Source organism: Saimiri boliviensis, chromosome 12 (assembly GCF_048565385.1).
Source record: "Saimiri boliviensis isolate mSaiBol1 chromosome 12, mSaiBol1.pri, whole genome shotgun sequence".
NCBI lineage: Eukaryota > Metazoa > Chordata > Mammalia > Primates > Cebidae > Saimiri > Saimiri boliviensis.
Window position 1 is genome coordinate 48,280,372 of NC_133460.1, and position 12,938 is coordinate 48,293,309.

Here is a 12,938-nt window from a genome sequence, read left to right on the forward strand (position 1 = left end):
ACTGCCACAGTTATGGTCTGTTTAGTGTTTGTTCAAATGTTGCATGTCTTCGTACAGTAATAAGATTTGACTTCTTCAAAATTTATTTTATTTTTTTATTTTTGAGATAGAGTCTCACTGTGTTGCTGAGGCTGGTCTCAAACTCCTGGGCTCAAGCAGTCCTCCCATCTCAGCCTTCCGAAGTGCTAAGATTACAGGCGTGAGCCAGCATGCCCAGCCTAGTCTTTTTAACTGATAACCTGCTTATCAGAAAAACAGTGCTGAAGTAGAATTTCACAAAGTGGATATCCTCTTTTCTACTCATCCCTGCCCAATCCTGTTTACCAGAGGAAACCACTATTAAAACAGTTTGCTTTGTCTAGGATATTTTAAGGGATAATATCTCAGGTATAGTATAAGTTGGCTTATACTAAATAAATTTGTATTTAGTATAAATAGAAATTTATTTGTATTTATTTTTGTCTGGCTGATTGGACCACAAATTACATTCTAAATCTGTGTTAATCCAGTTCCTCACCTGGTAGGATGAAAGTTGATTGTTTCTTTAGTAGTAAATGTCTAGATGGTAAGGATTGGGTTAATTAACAGTTTGCCAAATGGAGGTGCTGTTGGCATTGGAGGCAAGAGAATTATATTTTATGGGATTGTCTTGCAAATGGAAGGATAATTAGCTGTTTAGGATCCGTGGCTGATTCTCCAGTGCAGCATACTCAGGGTAAGTAGGGTTGGCATTATAAAAACCAGAAACCATTTTCCAGATGCCTCCTGGTGGTGAGCTACATTCTCTGTTAAAGAACCACTGAGTTTGGGCATCATTTTTAGAGGGGTTTCCACAGTTACTCTAAATGCTTATTTTACAAACAGACACGGGAATCTATGATCAAAGGAAATCCTGGATGTCAATCAGTATATTAATAGTTCAGGAGCTGGGCACAGTGGCTCACACCTGTAATCTCAGCACTTTGGGAGGCTGAGGCGGGCGGATCACAAGGGTAGGAGTTCGAGATAATTCTGGCCAACGTAGTAAAACCCTGACTCCTAAAGACAAAAATAGCCGGGCGCGGTGGCTCAAGCCTGTAATACCAGCACTTTGGGAGGCTGAGGCGGGTGGATCACGAGGTCGAGAGATCGAGACCATCCCGGTCAACATGGTGAAACCCCGTCTCTACTAAAAATACAAAAAATTAGCTGGGCATGGTGGCACGTGCCTGTAATCCCAGCTACTCAGGAGGCTGAGGCTGGAGAATTGCCTGAACCCAGGAGACGGAGGTTGCGGTGAGCCGAGATCGCGCCATTGCACTCCAGCCTGGGTAACAAGAGCGAAACTCCGTCTCAAAAAAAAGAAAGAAAAAAAAAAAAGACAAAAATTAGCTGGCACAGTGGCGTGCACCTGTAGTCCCAGCTACTCGGGAGGCAGAGGCAGGAGAATCACTTGAACTCGGGAGGTGGAGGTTACATGGAGCTGAGATTGTGCCACTGCACCCCAGCCTGGGCGACAGAGCGACACTTTTGTCTCAAAAAAAAAAGAAAAAATGGGCCAGGTGTGGTGGCTCATGCCTGTAATCCAAGCACTTTGGAGGCCAAGGCGAGTGGATCACCTGAGGTCGGGAGTTCAAGACCAGCCTGACCAACATGGTGAAGCCCGGTCTTTTAAAAAAAGAAAAAGAAAAAAAAAGTTCAGGAAAGTTTTGCAAATGAAAAGAATTTTGCACTAGGCTTGGTGACTCATGCCTATAATACCAGCACTTTGAGAAGCTGGGGTAGGCGGATCACTTGAGCTCAAGAGTTCGAGACCAGCCTGGACAACATGGTGAAATTCTGTCTCTAAAAAAAATACAGGGCCGGGCGCGGTGGCTCAAGCCTGTAATCCTAGCACTTTGGGAGGCCGAGGCGGGTGGATCACGAGGTCAAGAGATCGAGACCATCCTGGTCAACATGATGAAACCCCGTCTCTACTAAAAATACAAAAAATTAGCTGGGCATGGTGGCGCGTGCCTGTAATCCCAGCTACTCAGGAGGCTGAGGCAGGAGAATTGCCTGAACCCAGGAGGCAGAGGTTGCGGTGAGCCGAGATCGCGCCATTGCACTCCAGCCTGGGTAACAAGAGCAAAACTCCGTCTCAAAAAAAAACAAAGATTAGCCAGGGGTGGTGGCACATGCCGGTAGTCCCAGCTATTCTGGAGGCTGAGATGGGAGGATTGCTTGAACCCAGGAGGTTGAGGCTGTGATGAACTGTGATTATACTACTGCACTCCACCCTAGGTGGCAGAGTGACACTGCCTCAAATAAAAGAAAGAGAAGGAAGGAGGAAGACAGGAAAGGAAGGAAGAGTGTATTTAACTGCATTTTTCAAATTTATTTTAGCATAGCATACTTTTTTTAAAGTGTCCTGCAGACAGGGTTCCCTTGGGCGCCAGTTAAGGACATTTGGGGTTAAATGGCCAGGAAGGGGAATGGGACAAAGATGCTGGTGGTGTACAACAAACAGCCTCCAGAGTGCCAGTCCTGACTAGATGATCTCTTTCAACTTTGAATAGGACATTCTTTATTGCCAAGATATTGACTCCCTTAAAAATGTACATATAGTCCTATAAAGGTGCTTATCATTTTTTTAAACTGACTTTGGAGGTCTTCTTTTTCTTATTTCTTTATTTTTTTTTTAAAGAGATGGTATTTCTTAAAATGATTGTGTGTGGCACAGTCATAGCTCATTGCAACCTCAAGCAGTCCTCCCACCTCAGTCTCCCAAGTAGCTGGGACTAGAGGCCTGCGCCACCACACCCAGCTCTGTTTTCAAATTTCAGAATGGAAATAGGTATTTTCTGATCCAAAAAGTAACACATGAATGTATAAAAACACTCAACATTATTCATCATCACATCTAATGGTAGTATGACATTTTATTGTATCTGTTTTGTGGCTTACGTAAGCAGCCCAGATGATGCACATTTAAAAATTATTTATACTTTTTGTATATTATAAGTAACACTGGCTGTGTTTACTGCGAGAATGAAGACCATTCTCAGCAATCAGACTGTCGACATTCCAGAAAATGTCGATATTACTCTGAAGGGACGCACAGTTATCGTGAAGGGCTCCAGAGGAACCCTGTGGAGGGACTTCAGTTACATCAATATAGAACTCAGTCTTCTTGGAAAGAAAAAAAAGAGGCTCCAGGTTGACAAATGGTGGGGTAACCAAAAGGAACTGGCTACAGTTCGGACTATTTGTAGTCATGTACAGAACAAGATCAAGGGTGTTACGCTGGGCTTCCATTACAAGATGAGGTCTGTGTATGCTCACTTCCCCATCAACGTCGTTTTCCAGGAGAATGGGTCTCTTGTTGAAATCCAAAATTTCTTGGGTGAAAAATACATCCGCAGGGTTCGAATGAGACCAGGTGTTGCTTGTTCAGTATCTCAAGCCCAGAAAGATGAATTAATCCTTGAAGGAAATGACATTGAGCTTGTTTCAAATTTAGCGGCTTTGATTCAGCAAGCTATAACAGTTAAAAACAAGGATATCTGGAAATTTTTGGATGGTATCTATGTCTCTGAAAAAGGAACTGTTCAGCAGGCTGATGAGTAAGACCTTAGAGTTGTCCAGCTACAGAAACAAGATGCCTATCATAGCTAAGACTTACTTGTGATACTTCAATGATGCAATAAAAAACCTATTCATTTGGGGGGAAAAAAAAAAAGTAACACTGTGGTGAACTTGTTTTATTTCTTTAGGATAGAATGGTGGGGTAAGTGGTAAATTAGAACTACATGCTGGGCGCGGTGGCTCACGCCTGTAATCCCAGCACTTTGGGAGGCCGAGGCGGGTGGATCATGAGGTCAAGAGATCAAGACCATCCTGGTCAACATGGTGAAACCCTGTCTCTACTAAAAATACAAAAAATTAGCTGGGCATGGTGGCGCGTGCCTGTAATCCCAGCTACTCAGGAGGCTGAAGCAGGAGAATTGCCTGAACCCAGGAGGAAGAGGTTGCGGTGAGCCGAGATCGCGCCATTGCACTCCAGCCTGGGTAACAAGAGCAAAACTCCATCTCAAAAAAAAAAAAAAAAAAAAAATAGAATTATATACAGTCAAAGGAATGGATTTATTACTATTAAAATATGATTATATACATTGCATCAAAATAATGTATTACGCATGTGAGAGATTTGGAAAGTTACTGATTTATCTTGAGATGTCTTGGAAATGGAATCTGTCCACTGCTAGTATCCTTTCTAACATACTCTCAAACAACAGGCTTTTGGATTCCGTGCCTCCCACTGCCATTAGTCACTTCAAGCAGTCAGCTGAGAAGCTAATAGAGGAGAAGGGAGCTGTGGAAGCTCTGGCAGCAGCACTGGCCCATATTTCAGGTGCCACGTCCGTAGATCAGCGCTCCTTGATCAACTCAAATGTGGTAAAGTTCTCTGGCACATTCCTGACACTTCATAATTTGGGATATGAGAAGAATGTGAAAGGGTTTCATTTAAACTTCCCAGTTTTCACTTTCTCATGAAGGTAGGAAAGTATTAATTGTATTTTACAATTTCTGGCTTGATGCAGTGGCTCATGGCTGTAATCTCAGCCCTTTGGCAGCCACAGGCAGGAGGATAGCTCGAGCCTAGGAGTTTGAGATCAGACTGGGCAACCTAGTGACACGCTATCTCTACAAAAAAAAAAAAAAAAAGCTGGGCGAGGTGGCATGTTATGGTTTCAGCTACCTGGGAGGCTGGGATGGGAGGAGGGAGGATCACTGAGCCCAGGAGATCGAGGTTGCAGGGATCCGTGATGGTGCCACTGTACTCCAGCCTGGGAGACAGAGAGTCTGTCTCAAAAAAGAAAACCAATAATTTCCATGTTGAAACACACATACCACATGCAAATCCATAGAGGCAGAAAATATGAGTGGTCCCTGGTGGCTGTGGAGGAATGTCAGTGGCCAGTAGGTTTCTTTTGGGTGGATTATGACATGTTCTGAAATTTTGGATAGTGCTGAGTGGTTGCAGATCTTACGAATATACTCAAAACAACAACAACAAAACCCCCACTGAATTGTATACTTTCAAATGGTAAATTTTGTGGTATGTGATTTTTAATATTTTTAATCCTAAAGTAGCCTAAACATATATATGCGTAGACGCATATGATACATTTACTCAGCATACCTAGAAACTTTAGAAGATGTACGCTTTTTTCTCTTCCTGTAACTTCAAATTTTTATTGAGATAATTACATATAGTTGTAAGAAATAATATAGAGAGATCCTTTGTATATTCTGCCCAGCTTCCATAAATGGTAATATTTTGGAAAACTATACCACAACCAAGATACTGACATTGGTACAGTCAACCAGTCTTAGAGTTCCCCAAGTAAAACTGGGGACTGTTTGTACTAATTGTGTGTACATGTGAGGTATATGTTTTTAGGAAGAACTTTTCAAGAAATAGTTTAGATTCATGAAAGCAGGTATTTACCAATTAAGTTTATTTTCAGCACTTTAATTTTATTCCCCTTTCTTCTGTAAGGGTTTTGTGACAATGATTTTGCGGTGCTCAATTGAAATGCCAAATATTAGTTATGCTTGGAAAGAACTTAAAGAGCAGCTGGGCGAGGAGATTGATTCCAAAGTGAAGGGAATGGTTTTTCTCAAAGGAAAGCTGGTAAGGCTGGGGTCTCTGTTGTAACCTTGAAGGGGCTAAATATGGGGAGGAAAGCAGTGCGATGTGGGTTCTTCCTTTTCTCTGGGGATGCTGCATCTCTTCACTCTCTCATCTTCCCTGGGTAATTTCATCCATGATCCTCAGTTGCCACTCTGCCACTGACAACGACTCTACCTCTATCTCCAGCCCGAACCATTATCCTCACAGTGCCAGACTTGATTCAGCTGCTTCCCTGACATCTCCACCTAAATAGCTTATTTCAAATAAAGTTTTAGAAAAATCTTTTTTCTCTTAGCAATCCTATTCTAGCACTGGACTTACTCAGAATCTTGAATTCAAATGAAAAATGAAAAATTTTGCCTTCCAATCCTGGTGTTCTTTCTTCTGAGTCGTTTTCTTTGTTAGTGGCATAGACTATCACACACGCGCGCATGCATACACGCACGCAAATCCATAGAGGCAGAAAATCTGAGTGGTAAGAGCAATGCTCAAACATTTTGGTTTCACAATCCCTTTAGCAAATGCTGGGGAAAGCTTTTGTTTATATGAATTATATTGTTTATATGGATTGTATATATTGATTATTGATAATAGAAATTGAACTCTAAAACACAGTATCATGTTCATTAGCCACCAGTAGTGATGTCATCACATGTCATTTAGTGTCTAGGAAACTCTGCTGTAACCTTGAGAAGAATGAGTGTGGAAAGGGCAGCATTATTATGAAAATATTGACTTGGTGGAGTCCCCAAAAGATCTTGGGTTTCCAGGTTTCCACTGGCCTAGTGAACCAATTCAGGTTTATCTTCAATTCATTGCATGTCTGGCCATGTTTGTTTATCTCCTTAAGTAACTCCACAAAACTTGTGGGATAAAGTCTCAAACCTTTCATAGGAGGATAAGATCCTTCATGTCCTGGTCTCTGCTAGCCTTACAGCTTCATTTCTACCTCATTGCTACCACACCATTTACTCCAGCAGTGCCCAGTACACCATGCTTTATCTCATCCTAAGTGCATGCTGAACCTGCTATTTAGAGTAATCTTTTCCTCCAACGTAGCTTTTATGATTTTGCTTAGCCTCAAATCTTACCGGCAGTGTTAGGGGCATCTTAATCTGTTCTTCAAAGTCTTTAGGACACAGGTTTATTCAGGTAAACTTTTAGCTTTCTGTGTTTGCTTACTGAGAGCCTCAAGAACACTCAGGCAACAACTGTTTTCTAGTTACCTCTCCCCAGTGAATGCCTGGTATATTATACTCTACTTAGTTAATATGTAAGTGAAGATTCCCGTGAATGGCGAAATCCACCAGTAGCTAATGATAAGCATGTTATAATTGGGTAAATTTTTGGGTGAAAAGGGTGTTCCTTATAAAATCTTGCAGTTGAAGACAGCAGGGAGAGGAGTGCATATGTTAATATGTAGTTTGACTATATTTTTTGATGATGTCCTTGATTGGAGATGATGACACTTAATATTAAAAATGGTATGCTGGCTAGGTGCCATGGCTCACACCTGTAATCTCAGCGTTTTGGGAAGCTGAGGTGGGAAGATAATTCTTGAGACCAGCCTGAACAACATAGTGAGACCCCGTTTCTACCAAAAAAAAAAAAAAAAAAAAAAAAGCCAGGTGTAGTGGCATGCACCTGTAGGAATTCAAGGTTACAGTGAGTTGTTAATTGCACCACTGTACTCTAGCCTAGACAGTAGAGGAAGACTCTATCTAAAGAGGAAGAAAAAATATTTTTTTAAATAATAATAAATATTATTACATTATTTTTTCATACTCTTACAGGAGGCTGAATTAAGAAAAACTAGAAAATTAACAATAGATCACTTATTTTTCTGCTTTTAATTAGGTCATCCTGAATAGCTGGCATTGCTTTTCTGATGGAAGGTAGTATGTAGTTTAGACTATAGGTTTTAGAGCCATACAGACCAGATTTTAAATACTTGCTCCATTTGGTAGCTGTGGGGCCTTAGACAAGTCAGCTAACCTTTCCAAGCCTGTTGCCTCTGCAATAAAATGTAGCTCATAGCCACTAGAGGGTTAGCACAGTGTGATTGCTAAGACTCTCTGTAGTTAAAATGTGCTAAATTGTTTGGAGTTTTTTTTTTCAATATTCATTGGCTTTCTGCCGTATATTTCTGGGAGCTATAATGTATTAGCTTTGGTTTAAAGTTCATCTAAAATTATACTGGGTTTTTTTTTTCTTTACGTTTTTTGTTTTCTTTTTTTTTTTCACAGAATATGTGGTCTTTTAAAGGGAGTATCTTTAATGTGTGTTGCTTGGATTAACTCCTGTTTGCTTTGATTTCTAGGGTGTTTGCTTTGATGTACCTACTGCATCAGTAACAGAAATACAGGTATTCTTTTCTCTTAGATTTTAATGTTAACGTACCTAAATTGTAGAATGTTAATTATGAAAATAGAGTATAATAGATTAGGATACAGTACTTCTGATTCCTTACTAAGAGATAATTGATAATTAAATTTTGGAATTTTTTCTCTAGCTTTTTAATTCTGATATTTTTGTAGTTGGATCCACCTGGTTTTTGTATTTCCTTTCTACAAAGTTGTGAACAATATCCAACTCTCCCTGCCCTTTAACACTATATATGGTGTTTTTTTTTTTTTTGAGGCGGAGTTTCACTCTTGTTACCCAGGCTGGAGTGCAATGGCGCGATCTCGGCTCACCGCAACCTCCGCCTCCTGGGTTCAGGCAATTCTCCTGCCTCAGCCTCCTGAGTAGCTGGGATTACAGGCACGTGCCACCATGCCCAGCTAATTTTTTGTATTTTTAGTAGAGACGGGGTTTCACCATGTTGACTGGGATGGTCTCGATCTCTTGACCTCGTGATCCACCCGCCTCGGCCTCCCAAAGTGCTGGGATTACAGGCTTGAGCCACCGCGCCCGGCAACACTATATATGTTATACAGGTGTGTGTGTGTCGGTGGGGGGTGTTGTTGTTTTTTTTTTTTTTGAGGCCGAGTCTCACTCTGTTGCCCAGGCTGGAGTGCAATAGTGCAATTTTGGCTCACTGCAACCTCTGCCGCCTGGGATTCAAGTGATTCTCCTGCTTTAACATCCCAAGTAGCTGGGATTATAGGCACCCACCACCACACCTGGCTAATTTTTTGTATTTTTAGTAAACATGGGGTTTCACCATATTGGTCAGGCTGTCTTGAACTTCTGACCTCAGGTGATCTACCCACCTCAGCCTTCCAACTTGCTGGGATTACAAGGTGTGAGCCACCACTCCCGGCCTACCGACTTTCATAGACATTTAAAATTGCCACGTCTTTATTCAGTACTATGAGAAATGTATGCTTTAATATATTTGTTTCATTACTTTTGGCTATAGATACCCTGTAGCAATTGAGTGAATAAATGGTTTAATAACTTAATAAATGAAGTAGTGTTGAGGGCTATTTCTCATAATGAAACTATATTTTCCCACACTTCAGTGACACTGGCTTTTGGACCATGAAGGTTGGCCAGTGTAATTTTTGACCAGTGACCTATTAAGCACTTAGGTTATCACCTTGGTTTTTCTTTGAAGAAATGGCAAAATGTTTGTTTTTCTTATGCTTTTTAAAAATTCAGTAGAAATCACAGCACGTGAAAACAAAAACTTATCTCAACAGGAGAAATGGCATGATTCACGACGCTGGCAACTCTCTGTGGCCACAGAGCAACCAGAGCTTGAAGGACCCCGGGAAGGATATGGAGGCTTCAGGGGTCAGCGGGAAGGGAGTCGAGGCTTCAGGGGACAGCGGGACGGAAACAGAAGATTCAGAGGACAGCGGGAAGGCAACAGAGGCCCCCGAGGACAGCGATCAGGAGGTGGCAACAAAAGTAACAGATCCCAAGACAAAGGCCAGAAGCGGAGTTTCAGTAAAGCATTTGGTCGATAATTAGAAATAGAAGATTGATATAGCAAAAAGAGAATGATATTTGGCAGTATAGAACTGAACATTATTTTTCGTGCAAAGTTAAAAGTATATTGTGCTTCCTTTTGACCACTTGCTGAGTCCCTGTCTCTTTCAGACACAAGCAAGCTTCATCTAATTTATTTCCTCTGATCATTATCATTTATAACTTTATTTTTACTTCTTCATCAGTTTTTCCTTTTGAAGGGTATATGAATTCATTACATTTTTATTCTAATGCATTATCTATAGATTAGAAGATAAAATCAAGCATGTATCTGCCTATACTTTGTGAGTTCACCTGTCTTTATACTCTAAAGTGTCTCTTAAATAGTGTCCTTCTCTAAAATACCTAAGGGAGTGTAACAGTCTCTGGAGGACCACTTTGAGCCTTTGGAAGTTAAGGTTTCCTCAGCCACCTGCTGAACAGTTTCTCATGTGGTTCTATTTGTCTGCTGAGACTTAATACTGAGCAATGTTTTGAAACAAGATTTCAAATTTAGCTGGGTTGTAATACAGTTTATACCAGTGTATGCTGTAGATTTGGAAGACGTATGTTTGATATAGATTATCTATATTTATGTGCATTTTTATATATTTTTATCTTCTCATAAGGTGATTCATGCTTCAGTGAATTCTTCACAGACAGTATACATAAAAATACATTTTAATAGAAAACCAGGGTTTTTCGGGTATTTCAGATGTAAAAGGTGACTCCATAGCTTTCTTTGCAAGAAGGCTGGATAAATTGTGCTTAAATGATAATGTACTCTACTTCTTCCTATTGGAAGATTAACATTATTTACCAAGAAGGACTTAAGGAAGTAAGGGGCACAGATTTGCATTGCTGAAGAGTATGTAAAAAAACAAAACAAAGAACACACACTGGAAATAATCAAATGCAAAAAGGTAACAAATTCATAACTGGAGAGCAAAGAGAAGAATAAGTATGATTTGCATGTATAAAGCATTGTTTTAATGGTCAAAATTTCATAGATCACTAATGTTTCTAGAGGTTAACTTCAAGTGGGCAAGCTGGGGTTTTAGGTAGTCAGTGGCCTAGTTCCTAAAGCCGCAGTATAGCATCTGTTTGTTAAACTGAATCTCTGTTGAAAGTTTGCTTTAGCTGCTTGGAGGCTTCCTTTTAAGACAAATCATATGTGGCTAAGTTGTTTTGAGGGAACTGAAGAACTTGATGTAGCCCCTGGCCAGATAACTCTGCCTGATTTTCTCAGTTATTATTTCTCTGGGAAACGTTCTTCATAGCACAGCAAATTCAGAGTGGTATTATCTTCTCGCCTTAATTCCCAGAGATTCTTTCTGTACTGGGAATCCTGGAACATACTATGCTAGGAAATTTAAAGCCACATGGTCTGTCTTGTTTTCATTTAATTATTGTGAACACCTAGAATCTTTCTAGGTCCTGGTTTCTATTGCTTAATCCAGTCTTTATCTCTAACTGCCCCATATTTGATCACCATGTACTTAGGGGCTCTGATAGCTAGCTCACCTCCTGATCCTTGAGGCAACATCCTTTTTCTGTTTGAACTCCAGTTCTCTCCTTGAATCCTTTGTAGATGTTTCTTGCCCTCTGGTCTCAGAATTCTCTTGGCTTTTATTCCTTGATTCATTTGACAGTTTTATCACTTTACCCTTGTTCCTCATGGCTGCCCATCAAGCCATGGGTATTAGGTGCCACTGTAATTTATTAGATTCTGGTTTTGCCCAAATACTGGGCATGCTTTAATAACAACCGAACTATTTCATTATTTGGATAGGCGTGGGTACGTTATCAAGCTGATTAAAAGGATATGGTACCCGTCCTTTAGAAAAGAACAGCTAAAACCATGTTGTGGATTATGGATTTAGCATAAAGAAAAATAATCAGGCATAGATTAAGAGTAAGAGGGAAGATTAATAGAAATTTCACTTCACATAACTTAAAACATGGCTGTTTTAATAAATGGAACTAAAGTTTCTCCTGGATCCCAGAATTCAGCCTGTATTTATAAATGTATAATGTATTTTGTTACTATTTGGTTTAACTGAACTTGTTGGGCTAGCTTGGTAAATGTTACGATTTTTACTATTTTCTACAGAGAATATTTTCTAATTTAAGTTGGAGCTATCTGTGCAGTGGTTTCTCTACAGTTGTACATACATGTTTTTACTATAAAATGAGCTAATGTATAAAACTCCATACCACAATAAAGATAGTAATACTTTGATTTTGGTGGCTTTTGTTTTCTAAAATGAAAATATTATTATAAAAATAATAAAAGCTAGACATAAAAATCTAAACATAAGGGAAAAAATAGGCCAGGCATGGTGGCTCACGCCTGTAATCCCAGCACTTTGTTTTTTTGGTTCGTTTTGTTTTTTGTTTTTCACTATCTCCAGTAATGGCTATAAGCAAAATCCCAGCACTTTGAAAGGCTGAGGTGGGTGGATCACGAGGTCAGGAGTTCCAGACCAGCCTGACCAACATAGTGGAACCCCATCTCTACCAAAAATATAAAAATTAGCCAGGAGTGGTGGTGTGCGCCTGTAATCCCAGCACTTGGGAGGCTGAGGCAGGAGAATCGCTTGAACCTGGGAGGCAGAGATTGCAGTGAGCTGAGATTGTGCCACTACACTCCAACCTGGGCTACAGAGTGAGACTCTTGTCTCAAAAATAATAATAATAGTCACCCTCATATCTAACATTTTAGTGAGCAATTTTCTACATATTCATTTATAAAATTGGATTCGTTTAATTTTGTGAATTGCTTTCCCCCCTGAATGTTATGCACAATTGTGTACAAGCCTACAAGGACAAGTTTGAAGGACATGTTATCTTATATGGATATGCCACTATATATTTAACCAGTACTTGATGGCCATGTTGGTTATTTCTAATTTTTCACCATTATAAACAATCCTAAGTTAACATCCTCATATAAGTGTTTGCATACTTGTCTGTCACCTTCAGATATGTTTTCTAAAGGCAGAACTGCAGCTTTAACTCTTGGGCTCAAGTGATGCTCTCCTCTCAGCCTCCCAAGTAGCTGAGACTATAAGTGGGCACCACCAAACCTGGCTAATTAAATTTTTTATAGAGCTGGGGTCTCATTCTGTTGACCAGGCTGGTCGTGAACTCCTGGCCTCAAGCAATCATCCTGCTTTGGCCTCCCAAAATGCTGGGATTATAGGTGTGAGCCACCATGCCTGGCTTTTTCTAATTATCTGTCATGAGATCTCCAATTACTGCATTATGGTTTATGTATTTAATATATTTATTGTTTTCTCTATACCAAGGCATGGATTTTTGTCTTTTTTTGAGGCAGGGTCTATCTGTTGCCCAGGAT

At 40.2% G+C, this 12,938-nt stretch overlaps 1 protein-coding gene and 1 pseudogene across 1 annotated transcript in view; both read left to right on the forward strand.

Annotated features, from left to right (window-relative positions):
* DDX21 (DExD-box helicase 21) overlaps positions 1–10,470 on the forward strand; it is a 30,146-nt gene extending 19,676 nt beyond the window's left edge. The window contains exons 12-15 of the mRNA XM_039477959.2: positions 4,257–4,416; positions 5,525–5,659; positions 7,980–8,024; positions 9,307–10,470. Of these exons, the coding sequence (XP_039333893.1) occupies positions 4,257–4,416; positions 5,525–5,659; positions 7,980–8,024; positions 9,307–9,576 (610 nt within the window). The 3' untranslated portion in view covers positions 9,577–10,470. The remainder of the gene's footprint in view (positions 1–4,256; positions 4,417–5,524; positions 5,660–7,979; positions 8,025–9,306) is intronic.
* On the forward strand, positions 3–4,294 carry LOC101051392 (large ribosomal subunit protein uL6 pseudogene; annotated as a pseudogene).
* Positions 10,471–12,938: the final 2,468 nt, after the last annotated feature.